Source organism: Apteryx mantelli, chromosome 2 (assembly GCF_036417845.1).
Source record: "Apteryx mantelli isolate bAptMan1 chromosome 2, bAptMan1.hap1, whole genome shotgun sequence".
Lineage (NCBI taxonomy): Eukaryota > Metazoa > Chordata > Aves > Apterygiformes > Apterygidae > Apteryx > Apteryx mantelli.
Genome location: NC_089979.1, coordinates 47,775,872 through 47,793,621, shown reverse-complemented (window position 1 = coordinate 47,793,621; position 17,750 = coordinate 47,775,872). Strand labels below are relative to the sequence as shown.

Here is a 17,750-nt window from a genome sequence, read left to right as displayed (position 1 = left end):
CTTTAAGCTATCTGGCTGTTATCATTTGCTAGAAGATCATTCAAGGCTCATTATAGACCTAAACTTACATATATGTCAAATTACAAATTCCAGGCTGAGTCTGAACATAAGCAGTGTCTTCTTATAGATACATTATCATTTCGTATGTAATGCAGGGTATTCTGCAAGGTATAGAGGGGCTTCATACAACTTAAAATAGACCTGAAAATATCAATCATTACAGTCAAAATTAAAGTAATTGTTTTCAGTTAGCCTTCTGAAAATAACTAGTCCTTTAATAAAAAAGTCTAACTTGTCTCTCATGAATTTTCTAGAAGAGACTGAAGTTAGTTACTTAAACGGTTGTAATGATCAAGAACATGAACAGTATTCAGTTCTGTTTCATTAAAATACCCAGGAAATGATTTTTACTCAAAACTTTGTTAGCCTATGGCAGAGATCCCTAATACTAAAATTTCTTTCACAGGAGAGAAGAGCAGTAGTATAGAATTTAAGCACTTCATTTGTCAAACCCCCATTTTTGTCTGTGAATTTCATTTAGTCTCTATAAACTGCTGAAAATAAGTTGATAATTGGGTTATTTATAAGGTGTCAATAATTAACTTTTTCCCCCATGCACATGATTTACAGAGTTTTGCTGAAGAAGTTGCCTGTTCTTGAAAGAACTATTGTATTAAGTGTCAAACCTGAGCCAGGCTCTTGATGAGAAACAAAGAGAATCCCCCTTTGCTGTATTTACCTTAGATGCGAACTGAAAGTAGGTTTAAGACATGGAAGATACCAAATCTGAGATAGTGAATATGCGTTCAGAAGCATTTCTTGCCTCAGATAAACTAAAGAAAAAAAAGAACATTAGCATTTTATCTGAGCATGTTGTAAAGAATGGAAAGAAAGGGAGGAACAGTGAGCCTAAAAGCTAATCACACTAAAGAGCCACCTCTATGAACTGAGGCTAAAACAAAGGTCTACAAACAGGTGAAATACTTAGCTCACTACACCCATATTCTGGTAGGAATAATATTTGCTCTACCTTCTCCTCCAAACAGCTGAGTGATGCCTTGCGAGGGAAAGCTATTTCATGGGTTTGTTAACAGTCATAGTCCAAAAGACAAATAGCAGGGCTAGGATTTGCCTCGATTCTGCAATACACTAAAATAGCATTACTCTGTCCTGTCAGCCATTCAGTGCTGAATAGCTGGTTAAAAACAGGCTTCCAATTGCAGATTAGAAAGATAAATATTGGCAAGTCAGATTTAGTCGAGAAATCATTTGGCCTGTGCACTTCCCATACACCCTTGAGCATATACAAGTTTCTCCATATACGTCTTGCAATAAGGTCAGCAAGTGAAATGGTTTAAAACAATGAAATATGTGGAGATACGGCACCCGTATAACACCGGACAACACGATAATAGCAACACTAACTCAGGCAGTATATGATCAGATAGTATTGAAGATAGTATTGTCAGATGCTCAAGCAGAAAATATCAACCTTAATCCAGATAAGACCCTGTTCAAAGTGAAAGAAGCCAAATACATGAAAGATAGTCTTATCAAAATGAATCAAGCTAGATTAAGCAGAGGTGAAGCTGTGGACAACATGAGACCTCCTAGGACAAAAAAAAAAAAAATGCAAAGAATCCTAGGGATATTTTTACTTTTTATACATCCTCCACATAAGACACTGAGATAAATGTTATGAGACAGTCCATCAGGACAGTGGTTTTAGGACTGCATGATATTATGACACAATATATAGTCATCCAAACTTACCAAGACTTAGATACATTACTGTCTATAGCTCACTTGGATAGATAATCATGTGCCAGTTTTTGAGGTACAATTCTCAGATTATTTACCCATGGTCTAAGCTGATTTGTACAAAACATTAGAATCTGTATCTGCAAAGGTTATTAGGCACCAAAGAATTTTGCATGATCAGGTATTGCACTTTATGATTCAGTAACATGAACATGCAATACCCAATCTCTTTAATGTATGAGACTTGAAATGTATTTGTAACATACAATTAAATTTTATATGTATATAATATTTGATATTCTTAATATGCCTCATTAAAATATACATTGAAATACCAAAACATTCCCAGGTTTTCATTGTACAGGTGCAATTTCCAGAGGTTCTCTAAGACGATCTTTTTCATGGGCTGGCATGTTTTGACCCACAATAATATCCAAGTCTTCACAGACTTGCCAGAAGCTAAAGGAGAAACCTCATGCTCTGTATGCTTTAAAACAAGATAGCATTGCTTTCCTGTATCCTCAATAGGTACATCCTGCTATTATGGAGCTGGTGATAGATGTATAAGAGTAACAGGATTATTTCCATAACTCATGAGTTAAGGTCATATAAATGAATGTCTTATAGGATTGTTGTACTTGCATGCTACTGATTGAAGGTTGGTGGCAAAGTTAAACTGAACAACCAATAATTCAGATTTGAATTTCCTTTCTAAGTGTACCATTTTCTTTTTCATTAAGAAAATTTTCAAACCAAAGTGCATTTTTCACAAATAAGCTCACTAAAGCAATAGATTTTTTTTTCTTTTTAAATAGAAACATTCATGACATTATTAATGTTGCCTAGAATTTCAGATTGAGGTGAAGAATGAAGAAGTACTGATTCTGCAAATATATAGTTAAGTCTGTCTGTGTTGCAAGACATTAAAATATAAAATATGGAGGATTTGTTTTGAGCAGAGGCAAGGGAAACAAAAGGAAAAACAGCCCTATTGTCACATCAATTCAATTTACAACAAAGGTATATGTCGAGTCTCTCTAAAGGTTCTCTTTATTACCTGTTCTTCTCCTTGGATGTTTTCTACTGGGTAGTCATCATTTAGAAAGCCCCTGCAGGGCTTCTGTGCTTCTCCGAAGGGTGTGCAATAGAGTATGACGCCCAAAATAATTATCTGTAACCACCATCTTACCTTAGGCTATATGTCAGTATGCGTTCACTTGGTACTTGGAGACTGCATCTAATTTAGACCTGAAGGCAGACATATGTGAATAATACTTACAGCAACAAAACGGATTGAAGCTGCAGTGGAACTAATTTATAGTTAAAAAGGGCATCAACTGAAGAACTACACTATCTTTCATACTCTAGTACTGTAAGCTTTTTCCTTTTTCCTCAGCATCCAATAATGAAACTCCATAGTGGCTTAAAAAATCAACAACAGATACCAAAAGTACTAGTCATGTGGCACTTGACTTTCTTTCTTAAGGTACCTGTGAGATGCTTTTATCTCTCCCTTGGGCAAATCAAACACATATTCTGAGGTTAAAGGAACTATGCTGGTATAAAAATGTGTGTGAAAGAAGAAAAAAATTAGGTCATATAATTAGGAAACTATAAGGCTATGAACTACAAACAGAGCAAACTAAAGGAACACTGGGATATAGAGTTTGCTATGATAGCTATACCAGCATTTTAGGTGAAAGCTATTTCCCAAATGCCTAATGTAAATGGGAATATATAACATGAAGATATGGAACATTAAAGACCTTCTATATGGTATTAGGCTTTAAAGAATTCATATGCATTAGGACATTTTCAACAGTTAACTAGTGTTTCTGTGACCCTTGTGAAGGACTGCAAGAGCAGGAGAAAACATCCGGGGAAAAACTCTGATCTTCATCACATAGCAAAAACATTCATCTTAGTGCAGCATGCTTCTCCTCGCTCTGGAGCAAGCAGATTTCTAGTCCTCCTCTCATACATGGGTAAATCCCTCACAGCAGAGCTTACAGGAAAGATGCAGTGTTTCCTCAGTATAATTCCTACTCACATTGTCTCTCTGTCTTATGTGACAAGGAGATGAATAGGCTCAGATGTTCCCTTACTTGAAGACTAAATGGACAACAGTGGGTTTTAGTTGTTACAGCAGGGTGGATTGTCTGGCTATGTTCCCACAACTGGCAACACAACTGGTGGTTTTGTCTTGTACAAACATTTTCTTGGTTCTACCTTGAAATGGTTCACAAGCTAATCATTGTGAAACAAACTCCTATGCCCAGTTCTGACCTTTCCTTCCTTTAGGGTGTGCCAGGAAAACCTGCTATTCTCTTGAAGATATAATATCACTTCAAGAAACTGCACTGAACTTCATGATGATACCAATGAACCATAGACTTCTGTATTCCTTCAAGGTCTCTTCCCCAAAACTGTTTAGAGCACGTTGCACTTTATGGAATGGAAAACTTGGAAAGAACAACACAACACATGAAATCCACTTCCCTGAACTTACAATGTTCATGGCATAGCCAACTAGTGCCATTAGACATCACTGGCCACAATACATTTTGTTAGGAGCTCAAGACAGGAGATCAACAGTCATATCATAATGACCCACAGGACAGCTTGCCAAGACAGAGTCCACTACCAGTGCTTTAGCTCTGTAAGGAATTTGTTAAACAAAATGCCTTGTTATGGACTGGTGAATCCTAACATTTTGGGAGCCCATCTCAGAAGAATAAATGTTTAGATGGCATCATAACACACACCATTAATGCAACTCCGTAGCCTACAATTCAATGGGTATTGCAGCAGTATCTTCAGTGCATTGCATAATTCAATATATAGCTCTAGGAATTTAAAGATTCCGTTTTTAATTTCAGTTACATACATAAAAACAATTTCTGACTAATACTGCTTAAACTGCTGTAAACGACATCATAATTTCATTCAGCAGGACTCCAAAGTAGATAAGAGCTAAGATAAGCGGTCAACCTGCCAAAAACATAAAAAAACTGATGTAGATTAATAATGCAGTCTAAATTTTTCCTTCTTTTCTGAGGTACGGAGTACTAGAGTTTATAGTAATATCATTCATATACTCGGGGATAATCCTTTTCAAATATCCCTTTCTTCAAACAGCTTTCTACCACTGACTACCATCCAGTCCTCATTACATTACAGATATATTCTAATTCCATGTAAAGAAAAATTCAGCCGTGCTAATCAGGTGCTAATCCTGTATATGTCAAATTTTTTTTCTTGTCCCCTTTCCAGACCTTGACTGTTGATGCAAAATTATGTGTTCTATTTATTTCAGAATGCAAGACTCTCAGAATCAAGAGCTAAGGCTTTTTCCACCTGTGCATTATCAAGTAGTTTCACAGTAATATGTCTACCTGTTACTTTGTTCCCTTCAAATACACAATCTGTACATAAGTTATTTCTTCTGGGTCATAACACCCAGCAAATTCTGTATATTGGCTTCTCTTTTCTGGCCATATATAGAGTTCTTCTCCACTATCACTCTCTATTCATTTACTCGTTATTCTGAGACAACTGATAATGTCTATTGCTAACAAAAAGAATTCTTAGAAACAATTTGTCTAATGAGAAGTACCACTCCTACAAAACTTTTTTCTATGACGAACAATGCTGATGACAATAGTATTTCTAAAGAGAAAGAGTAGAGGTTTCGAATACCTAAAGAAAATCTTATCTTGCATATTTCTTTATATTCTTTGATATATCAGGTGTTGTTGCATGCACTATGCCATCACATGACATTGCAGAATAGTCAAAGTATTTAACATAATACAGCTGAACTCTAGTTCTAAATAAAATTCCTATTATTAAAAGATTTGAATAATTCAAGTAATTATTGGCTCCTTAATGTATTTTACACCAAACCTACCTATCTTTTGTGCAACTATTAGACTGATTAGAGCAAGGACATATCCTTGTATAGTGCACTTGGCATATTATGGATGCCACAAGAAGAACTAAAATAAAATAGCAACAGCAGTTACAGTAATAATAATAAAAAAAATCTATTGTCTTAGGAAAGTATAGTTTAAAAAATCCAGTCAGACCAGTGTGCAAGAAGCTGTAAGCAATGCACTGATGGGCATTACATGGCCTATTGCTCAGAGACCACAGCTCCAGGAAACATCTTCTAATAATGCCATCCTACAGACTGACTTTGCTGCCCTGCTTGTATTGCTTGAGTTCTTTTATTTCATTTGTATATAAAACTATATAAATTCATATATTCATTTCATTTATATAGAAAATATATATAAAATAACCTTCCGTATAATGCAATTGGATTTCTTTAATCTATTTTTCTTTCAAGCCTAAAGTGCATGGGTTATAAAACCTAAAGTTACTGTTGAGCAACTGTGACAACACAGCAGCGTATCTAACACAAATATCTCAATTTCTACAAATATTCAGAAAAACAGATTTCCACAGCCTGAGAAATTGAAAGTGAATAAGTCATGTCCATTCTTTATGATTTCTTTCAGCCAAAGCACTAGCTACACTTTACCTTTTCCTGACATAGCCATTACATGCATGGGTTTGGGACTGAGCAATATAGTTCAGAAGGTCTAGTGAAAGATCTCTAGATCCTACCAAACATCTTGTTGTACTGTCCATCATTACTATACATGTGACAGAGGAGGTAGAACTGTACCCCAGATCATTTTATCATTGACATCATCTATATCTAAAAGCAAATATCTTTGTTAGGTAACAAATTCAATAAAAATCAACCAGACCTCACCACAAGAATTCATTACAAAGTGCTGGTAAACAGAAATGCTACATTTTTTGATAGAGTTCAGAAGAACAGTTTCTACTACATTATGTGGGAATAACTTCAACCTAAGCTTTTTGTAATAAATTTCTCTAAACAAATAACAGCATTACTGCTTGATTTGGTACAGTTTCAAGGACTAACAAAACTCATTCTTTTGCTTCTATCTAAAATCTGACACATCAATGGGCTAGATATTATTTTAGAGTCATTAAATGCAAGAAAAACACATCTTTTAAATAGTCTCATTATATCACATTAAATTTACTAACTAGAGCCTAAGAGAAAATACTTATATTTTCCTCACATGAACAATCATGTTCGCTGCAATAGGATTACATAGGAAAGTAAAAGAAGTCAGAAGTAATGTGTTTAATAAATCAGCAGTTTATAGCAGTAAGCATTTTGTAATATATAGGTAACATCTAAAGTGCTGAAAATTCTGTCAGATCCAATATTCTGGAAATACACACGAAACAATGCTAAAACAAACTTACTAGTCCCCAAGATACCAGTAGCAGATGATAGTTTAAACAGAAAGGGAAGAGAAGACAATAACTGAGTGGTATATACAAGCACTTACCTAGGGGCTGCCCTGCAATGATCCTGGCATTCTCGCCCGCCACTGCAGCCCTCGCATGTCTCTCACTCATGTACTGTACAAACGCATAGCCTTTGTGCACAGAGCAGCCAACTATTTTCCCATACTTTGCAAAGATCGCCTCTATGTCACCTTTTTTGACAATGGCTGTGTTCAGATTGCCAATGAAGACTCTGGAGTTGATGGACTTGGGGTCGTTCTTATTGGTGACATTGCTGGTCTGTGTTTTGCCGGTCATGGTTGGGTCACTTGGCTTTAACCCTTAAATGAAGAATAAAGAAAATTATGTTTCACAGCATACAGTTACCTATGGTCTTGGATGATTTTTTTCCAGCAATAATTCACTTTTTACTTTTTCGCTTAGGTTGAATCTAGGCTCATAAGAATTATATTCTATAAAAATGATTATCAATAAAACCAAGGTAGTACATTTTAAAATACTGTTAATAAGTCAAATTAAAATTTCTCATTTTTATAGATATAAAATATCCAATACAGCTCTTAATACAATGCTCTGATAGCAGAGCTCTACTGTAATCATATGTGGATTTGTGCTTAAAAATTCAGTATTGACGTTTTAAGTACCAGGCCATCTAAAAGCTGCAGAGCAAGAGAATGAACCATTACCTTATGTCAAAGAAATGAACATTCAAGGCCATGTAGAGAACAAACTCTAACAATGAAAGACATCTCTGCTTTTGTTTAGTAAGTGTCAGCCGGAGCACATTTCTCACCAGTTAAATATCATTGACCACTGTGAGGAGTGCAGGGAAGGTAACATACCATTCTTTACTACAATCAATATGTTTCTATCAGAACAATTTTCTCTATTAAATCAGTGCAGAAAAGAGAAAAGACAGGGGAAGCACAATTGACTTACTCTCCTAAAATTAAAAAATATGAAAGCAAACTTCCCTAATGGTATGAACACAGATCTGCTTGCTGCTGTCATTTTACCTCCGAAGAGATCACATCCTGGCATATCTCAAATTGAAACATATACATTATCCTTGGGAAAGATTTGGCAAAAGAAAAAAAAGAAAAAAAAACCCCACCACTGTTGGCCTTCACACTTCACATAGCCTCATACTTCTGAAATGCACCTGATTTTGTTAATAGATGTGCAAAGTCCACCTGCCAGCAGCTTATTTCTTCCATTTACATCAATTTATTTAGATGCAGGTGAAATGAACAGCCATTATTCCAGCTGGCTACTAGGTTTCTTTAGCAATATTAGACAACATAAATGTCAAAAATATGCATACATATTAACAATGAAAACTGATTTTATAAGTAGATCATTTAAACAGTAGTCAGATATAGGCCATCTCTTATGACAAAGATTTATGTTACTATTCTTTAACCTACTCATACTTTTGATCAAATCATAGTAACAGCTCAGGCAAGAGGGAAATTCAGTTAAATAGTGCTCAAAGTTAAAGCTCAGTTCATTTCTTAAGATGAAAAGGAATAATGACCTCTATTCTGGACTCCTAAAGCTTGACATTAACTAGCAGGATTTTAATATTTTAAATCATTAGCTGCCATACATTAAGCTAGACTGAAGAAAAAAGAAACAATTGTTATTGAACTCTGCACAATTCCTAGTGAGCAAAATGTCCACAACTGATGAATCATTACCAAAACTAGCAGTACTTTAACTGTCTTCATCAAAACTAATCCAAACCCCACCTATCAGGTAAGAACACCTCGTGTAGACATGTGGGCAGTCCTCCAGAGTCTTAACAAATGGTCTGATTTACTAAAAGAACAAGTGCAGTGGAGGCTATCGGTCAAATAGCTTTCACTTGCTTAACAGCTTAATGTAACAGCTTACTTTATATTACAACACTTAGAGAACATACTGTAGGACAAAAGCATGCTTTTCTTTTAAGTTTATCCATTTTAAATATGTTCTGAATACACGAAGTACTGTACACAAATTTCATCATGCAAAAGCCAGGAAAAGTGCCTTGGCCAAAAGCCACTCAGCTTTCTCAACTAACTTAATACCGTATATTTCTGGATTTCCGTACAGGTTGTACATATTGAAATCATGTTTATATATACTTAACTTGAATACTTTCACAATACTTTCTCACAATAATATACTTGGTATTATAATAGTTTGAAGATAAACCCCTAAGAAACAATGTAAATACTGAGAAATATACCGCACCTTGAGCTACATGTTGGCATGAGCTAGATTGCTACTGTTGTCTGAGAACTAGCAAGTTTAGACCCATCTTAGATACATTTACACAGGAATCAGAGTGACCATAGCATAGACATATTTGCCTAGAGAGCCCTGATGACCAAAACTAAGAGGTAACGTGAGACAGCAGTTGGATATAAAGGTAAAACTGACAGCAGTCAAGTATGTGGTGAAAATGGCGTGTCTGGTCCTCCTGATGCTGTCAAAATGCACACACCTGCAGCATGCAAATACCACCTCTGCTGGGAAGACTTGGTGTGGATAATACTGTATTCGCCTTTGTGAAGAACCAGCAAAAGGTCTGTATCTGTCCTTATGTAACGTACATCTCAAGTGAAAGTCTTAGCATCTTTTTAATGGTTAATTAGCAGTGTATCTGAACTGATTTTACTAAGCGCACAGAGGCAGTGTCTTACAGGTCTTACAAGTAAGACTACTGGTCTGGAAAGCAATAGTCTTGGCTTGTAAACCAGTATCTTCTACTAGCCTGCTGTGTGACTTTCAATAAGTCACTTCAGACTTCCATATTTTGGACAAGAGTTGTCTTTTGATTTAATTTTATATAATTACTAACATAGTGATGTTGTGATCTCAGCTGGGGCTTTTGGGCACAACTGCCCAAAACACTAATCATAAAAACACTAATCATAAAAATGGCAAAGGGAAAAATCTGCAGGTAATCTTCCATCAGACAAGACTTGCATAAAAACTATAGGAAAAAAAAACCTTTTAATTATTACCATCACAACTGTTTTCAAAACATCACAGTATTACATTCTATTGTTCAGCCATTTAACATGGGATTTAGTGAACTATTCCTTTTTAATTTCATAAAAATCCTCATCTTACTTTTTGCCCAGTTTTGCTCAGCACTAGTTTAAATAGAGTTTGAATAGGATGTTGAATGTTTCTCTCTCTTGTAGTTGTTCTTTGCAATGCAAATTTGCAATATTTTTGTGACACAAAGAGAAGTATTTGTCTGGTGGGTTCTCTCATATTCAAATGAGCATTCAGGAAAACATGCTGTGGAAATTCAAAGGATGATAATAATATTAAAATTCAAATAATTGAGATTTGATTGCCTTGCTATTCTACGTACAATACTATTGTCACTATTTCATAAAATCAAAGATACACAGGATCTCCATTACAATGAGAAAGAACTTACAGTAAGTTTTACAGCCCACTAACAATATACATCTGTGAATACTGAATTACACCATCATTTCTGTGCTATCAGTAAAATCACAAACATTCGAAGCCATACAAACACAGAAATAAATGAAACCATGCAAGAAATACGTATGAAATTATCTCATCTCCTTGCAGCCTTTAATGGGTATCTTCCTGATTTCCTACTGAAGTGACCCTCTGTGATAATAAATACCCTTGATATGCCAAACATATCTTTTAAGGAATGCTTCACAAGGATTATTTAACTGTCAATTCACTTCATTACGTTATGATGAAGCTGACTTAGTTATTTCAATCTGGAACCAACCAGTGTAAGTCTTGGTACATTTGAACATAAAAGGTATGAACTAGACCATTTCCGTTACTGTCTAGATGTCTGGTTCCAAGAATAAAGTTTGCAAACCTGTTCTATGCATCTACATTTCTGATACATTAAATAGGAATGCAAATGACTAAAATGAGATTCATATTATCCAGCACACACATGGGAAAAGTCCAAAGCAGTCAATCAGGAATGCTGAAGAGGAAGGCAGATTTTAGGGCCTGCTTTCCTACAAAGTTCAGCTAAGCACCAACAGTACTGCTGTGCGGCTGTGAAACTCAAATTTCAGTACAGAAGATGAACATTTGTACCCACGTTTCCCATTTAATAGGGGTTGCTTCTCCCATGGGTATTGCAGTTACCTCCAGACCAGTACTTTTACAGTTGTACTATGCCCCAGTGCAGGGAAGAATACAGAACCCAAGGCAAAGGGAAAATGATCAAGTTGTCCAGGCATTTCTCTGGAGAAGGAAGGGGAGACGGGGTGATCTTACTGATCTTCTGCTCCCAATGCTGTTTGCACCTGTTGCCAATGATGCTTCACAGCAAAATGCAAAAGCTTCCTTGAAGAGGCAGCGATTAGGTCAATCCACAAAAGTGGATTTTGTAGATATACGGACACTCAAGTACCTAGGCTGTTAGTTGAGATTTTGAGAGCAATTCAGTTCAGCATCTTCCTAGGCACATGGCTTTTGTTCCTCTTAAAGGATTGATTAGCTCAGCTGGTAAATTTCTACTAGACACTGAATGTAAAGAGCTATTTGCCATCCCTTGAATTTACCTTTCTCCCTCAAATTATTATTATGCATTTTCCAATACTGAATAGGCCAATGATATCAAACCATAACAATCCTGTTAGAATTAAGAACTTAATCAAACCTCATTAAGGGATAGCAGGAAAGATTTACATTGAAAGCCTTGACTGTTAATTTCTTTTTAAACAATATCTATTACTTTGTTTCACTTTTTACAAGTTTGTCTTCAGTAAGTTTATTAATACTCTCAGCAGCTTCATATAAAAATGTGCTTTTATCCTGGAGTCATTTTCTTTCCTTTGTATATAAAACATTTGCTGCTTTTAAGCAATCAGAAAAAATCTAAATATTACTCATAGTGACTTTAGGAAAAATAAGAATCTACTGAGAAAAACTGAAGCAAGAAAAACTGAAAATGTTTAAAGAAAACCGAAACGCTTTCTGAAAATGGATTAGAACTGTGTTATTTTATAGAGATATTTTATACCATACTTCCATATACTCATTATGCTATACTTTTATTATATATACTCTTTCATTTCCTCCCCAAAACACAAATTTAGTTGGAGATCATATATCTAGCACTGAGCCATGAAATAGTCAATGCTCTGTATTAGATCTATGTGATGACCAATTTTTGTATACAAAGCCTAGAAACTTAAAGGGAAGACTAACTCTGTGGAGTAAGATTTTTAAATATGTAAATTCCCAACACTGACAAGTTATTTTAAGCAATATTAAATATATATCTTAATTTTTAAGATTTACAATAATAAAGTTCTCACAGTAACATGAATATTATGCATCTGATAATTACAAATCCTTCCAAAAACAATGGACAGAGAAAACCTTAAGCAGACATCTGTGCCATTTCTGGTGGACAGTGAGGTCTGTCTTCACAATGAAATATATTGTAAAGAGTACAAGTTGTTCAAGTTGTTAAAAAAAAACCCCCACCAATCATTAGAAAGTTTTTGTGTCATTGGTGTCAAGTGCATTTTGTCAAACATCAAACTTCTTGCTATCTGTCCGTAGACAGACAAAATCCAGCATTATTACACCTGGTCAGTCTCTGATACAAAACATATGTGTTTCTGTTGGGCAGTTCCAAACAATTTATTTCAGTCCTTCTATCATCCCTCCTCAGTTCATAGCTCAACTTCTTGTAAATATCAAGATTCAAACCTTGCTTTAGCAGTTAAGCTTTTAGATTAAGAATCAATAAATATTAAAACACTTATCAAGAAAAAAGCTTATGGCCACATGTTCTCTCCTTTTAAATGACTTTTTAGCAACAGTGACAACATTAATACTTTCATAGTGTAGCAGACAAAGTTAAGACATTTAAACACTGAAAGTGCCCTTCTCTGGGTGAAATGTCCTACAGCATAGATTTATCTTGCATTGGTAATAATATTTTATGGAGAAAATTCAATATTCATGTTAATTCATTTAATAAGCAGTCATTAAAATTTGTTTTATCTCAGCTAAAATCAGTCCTCAATAAACCCCTATAAAATTTTACATACCTGTTGAAAGTAAGAATATTAAATATACTGTGGGAAGGGGAGAAGAGAGAACAGAGAGCTATCAGATTAAGAAGTCTTGAAAAATCCTTTCTTCTTTATATTTTAAATTCATTTTAACTAATAACTATATCTCGGTCACACAAACAGGGAAAAAAGTTATTCATAAGATGGTTAGTTTAATCCACATCAAAATATTCTGGGCTTTTCCAATCCTCCTTAAAGTCAAAGAACAAATAACCCTTCCTCTCCTCCCCCTCAACCCGCAATCCTGTCTTTTACGTTCATATGTTCATTTCTATCTTTTTTTTTTATGGTTCAGTTTTAAGTTTTCCTTTCAATTATTTTTAAGAAGGGGTTGACACATCATGTCTGCAACATGGACAATGCTCCCTTCAAGCTGACATTTCTGGAGCTATATAAATGACAAAATGCATCAATTCTTGCTCTGCCACATCTTGTAGAAAATGAAGGACTAAAAAATAAAATGATGTAGCAGATTGCACTTCATCTCCTGTTGTCATTCTTCTCAAAGAGACAAATACTTTCTCTTTGAGGAAGATGAAGGAAAAATATCTTTTTTTTCTTTTATAAAATAACTACCCATTAGCTATAGCATACAGAAAAATATCATAAGACACCTTTGGGAAAACAGTATTTTTGGTAAGCTGTTTAAACATTTTAAAGAGGTGGAACATGCACACATCGTCTCAGGGGCAGCACCACCTCCAAAGAGGGACAGAGGAACAGGAATGTCTGAGGTCTGCACAGGCGGACAGAAGTTACAGGTTCATATTTTCCCTGAACCACCTCATGACGGGGTCACCTTCTCCAGTCTAAACAGGCAGAAGAAAATGGAACACATCTACAGAGAGTTACTGCAATTTTTCCTCCCATTCACAAGCTCTTTGTTCTCAGAATACAGAAGATAATCCTACATAATCATGCACGGAAATACATTTCCCTAATATATATTTTTTGACCAGCACTCACATATTGTAACCTTCCTACCATTATTTTAGCCCTTGTTAAATACAAGGCTTTCTCACTTTATCAGCTTGCAAAATCAAACTATAATCCTGCTGGTTAGGGTAAGGGAAGAATTATGATAGCACATACCAGTATCCTTCCATAAATAATACAACACAGCAAATTCAGAAGCAAAATATTCAAGCAAAATCTAAAAACATTGTACATTTAATTAGGACTCTAAATAAAGAGAAGTTTGGATAAAGATGTTACATTACCTAACCACCTAATCCTGTGAAGAGATTTCAGGGAATACCTGAACACTTTGGAAATTGAGGTCACTAAGCAAATTCCAGAACTGAGCCTTCAGTAATGCCTATCAGATAATGCCTATCTATTAAAATCTCTCCAGGACAGAAAGTACACTTGGGATACTTTCACTCTAATGCAATGCACTCAAAAAAGGGTTAACCTTGATGTTTCTTTAACATGTCATGGTTGTGATCTATGCCTTGGATATGTCTATCCAGTAAACTAATAATGAAAGCATTTCATCTTGGGATGTGCTGCTGGTATATGCTGTCAGTTAAGCTCTTGGAGACAGAACTGAGAAGGATTTTTTTTTTCTTTTTAAAAATAAAACACCAAACAAAAGTTGGTGACTTTTCCCTTCACTTTCAGTATTTTGACCAGATCTATTTGTAGCCAGCCATCTCATCTCATCCGAGTCATCATTTATCATTTATACAGCAAGCTATTTTAATCTTCTCTCATCAGTCATTCCTGCTGGCTTCTTAATCATTTTTAACGTGTTTCTGACTTTCTCCAATTTCTGTGGCCTAAATCCGATTTCAATCTTCAGCTGTGGGTATAATGACAATACAAGGTAGAGAAGGACTGCTGTCTTTTTCTTCACTTGGTGACTTAGTGATTATATGAATTGCCTACAAAGAACTTCAGCTGTTTCTGCTGTCATATGACATTTCAAGCTAATCTCATGTTCGCTAGGATTTCTTGGTCTCATTTGGCAGTGTTGTTTTCTGTGTGTTTCTGCTTTCTCTTCAGCTTCATATCACTGTGAGGATTAAACGAGCCTTGGCAAGTAAGCCAGTCTCCTACTATTATTTTTATATTTCTAACCTTCCTAATACACTTCACCAGTTTTCTGTGCTCTCAGGGGTGTTCACAATCTCGAAGTAAAACATCTGAAAATTTAATCAGTGAAATGCTTAACACTTTAGAATTTAAAGCTAACATGTAAAATTAGGCCTGATAAAGCTACTTGTGGCATGGTAGATGCTTCCCCTACAATGAAACTCTCATTCCAAAGCTTTCCTGTTGTACTAAGCTGTTTTTCAGCATTCATGGCATTAGACACAGCTAGGCCAATATAAATTATTTTTTCAAGTAATGTTTTCTGATACATCCCCTCGAATTCTTAATGGAAGAAGATTCTTTTGGCAAAGACAGCTTGCTTTTTTAAAGTGATATCCAATTCTTACTGCTTGTGAAATGATTATGAATGGCTCAGAGATGGCATATTTAGGCCAATTTTATCCCTCTGAAGCCTCAGAAAAAACTTGCAGTAATGTTATTTGGACAAGAATTTGTTCCCTAATGTTTCCTCTATTATTTTACAAGAGTTTGAAATTGAATTTGAGGAATGTCATGGTCCAGGCTGCTGAATACCAAAGAAGAAGCTAAGAGCTTCCAAACTGTAATCCTAACTCTGGTACATACTTGATAAGAGGCCTTATGCAAGTCACTTAATATCTCCACCTCATCCTCTTTCTTCAGAAACTGGCAATAATACTGATGATATTCCAGCTCAGTGGGTTGTTGCATGAATGAAATGAAATCTTGCAAAACACTGTAAAAATGTTACAGCACTAGGAAGTTTAAGAGAAAATACACAGCTAGGACTTTGTTTTGAGGATTAGTGATATTCTACTTCTTCCCATCCATACCACACATACCTATATATTTCTAACTATTTTTCTATATTTTCTATCCATATGTATCTTTGCAAAAATTTTATTCAGATATTAGTTGACCAAAATCATTATTTGATCTTTCATAATGGAGGGATATATTTAAGAGTACTTGACTCGCATAATCAGAAGAAAATTTGAATCAGCATTCTATTATATTCAATGTCCCTCTCAGATGTCTGTCTTGGGGATTTATACCAGACTGATTTAAGGGAAGAAAAGTTAGTACCAAGAACTAAGTAATCCTCATATCTGATTCCAGTTCTGCCAGTAACTTTCCTGAAATGATGTGGTAAATCACTGGTGTACTATGCTTTTGCTTTATTCATTCCATTCTTTTACCCCATTTGTTCAGTCTACCTAGATTTTTGTATCAGTTTTGAATGAATTGAAGCTTTAAATCCTGAGCATATCTACAAGCCACATGTGGTAGAGTACCACATGACTGCAGAGCTTTGGTTTTACTCCTTAAGTCTATATAGTATGCCTTGAGTCAGTGATCCAAAGTAATGGGCTGTTATGCACCACCTAACACCTGAATGCCCTTCTTGTCACCTAGAAAGTCTAGTCTGTCTTTTCACACACTAAATCTCACGTGTATATACCAAAGCTTAAGACTGAACATGCTCAAGAACCAAGAGATTCCCTCACCACAGAGGATGTGCAAGACATCTAAAATACCTTTCCTTAAGCAACTGAGACCTTACAGTGTGTTGGGTCCACATTTTGGCAGTGAAATTCCCTGACTGTGATTATAAAAGTTTCCATCATATATATATGTAATATAGAGGCATCTGATGATGAAAAATTGAAGGAAAATTTGAATATAAATCTAATGATACAGATCTGGATTTGACTCTAGCTCCTTTTTCACCACAATCACGCAATTATGGGCAATCAAGCAACATTATAAACTAGATCCAGAGATTCTCTTGGGCCTCTACCATTTCATAAGGACAAATTCAAAGCTATCTGTGGAACTCTCGTTCCACTGTCGTCTCATCCTGAAGGCATCTGAAGTATAATCGCACTTCAGTTTCTGATATCAAAGCTTACAAGTAGTTTAGTGTTCTGCAGAAGTCCCTTTAAACCTTGTTGAGACTGAAAGACATGTTCCGTATTGCACTTTTAAGCCTGCCCAATTCACATACTAGGCATTTGTTAACCTGTCTTGCCTGCATAGACCACTTCAGTAGTTTTCCTCTATCATGCCCATCAAGGACACAAATCTCAGTTGTGGTGACAGCAGCCTTTATCAGTGTTTTAACTGATAGTCCGATCTTTAGGACATTCTTTGGGACAATGGAAAACTCAGCTCATTTCTCTGCTCTTGAGAATTAGAATTTATATTCTCTATATCCTGAGAGCATGCCTTGGCTCTCTTACTTAGCATTTATCATAACATGGATACTTCAGGGTCTTCTCCACAACCCTATGCCCCCATTGGAGCTGATCCACTTTATATAAATAAAGAAATCTACTTCAACCTCCTTTGTGAAAGCAAGTAATAGTTGCTGAAATGAAACCACGTCCTAGATTATCTTCAAAAGCATTAATTTGACATCTACTTCCTAGTTAAATCTGTGGGAGTTCTCACGCT

The 17,750-nt window shown here is 35.4% G+C and overlaps 1 protein-coding gene across 5 annotated transcripts in view; it reads right to left on the bottom strand.

Annotated features, from left to right (window-relative positions):
• The window catches only part of RALYL (RALY RNA binding protein like), a 387,048-nt gene that overhangs the window by 193,244 nt on the left and 176,054 nt on the right, over positions 1-17,750 (bottom strand). For all 5 annotated transcript variants that reach the window (XM_067290597.1, XM_067290596.1, XM_067290601.1 and 2 more), the window contains one exon: positions 7,161-7,439. In XM_067290597.1, the coding sequence (XP_067146698.1) occupies positions 7,161-7,416 (256 nt within the window). In that variant the 5' untranslated portion in view covers positions 7,417-7,439. The remainder of the gene's footprint in view (positions 1-7,160; positions 7,440-17,750) is intronic.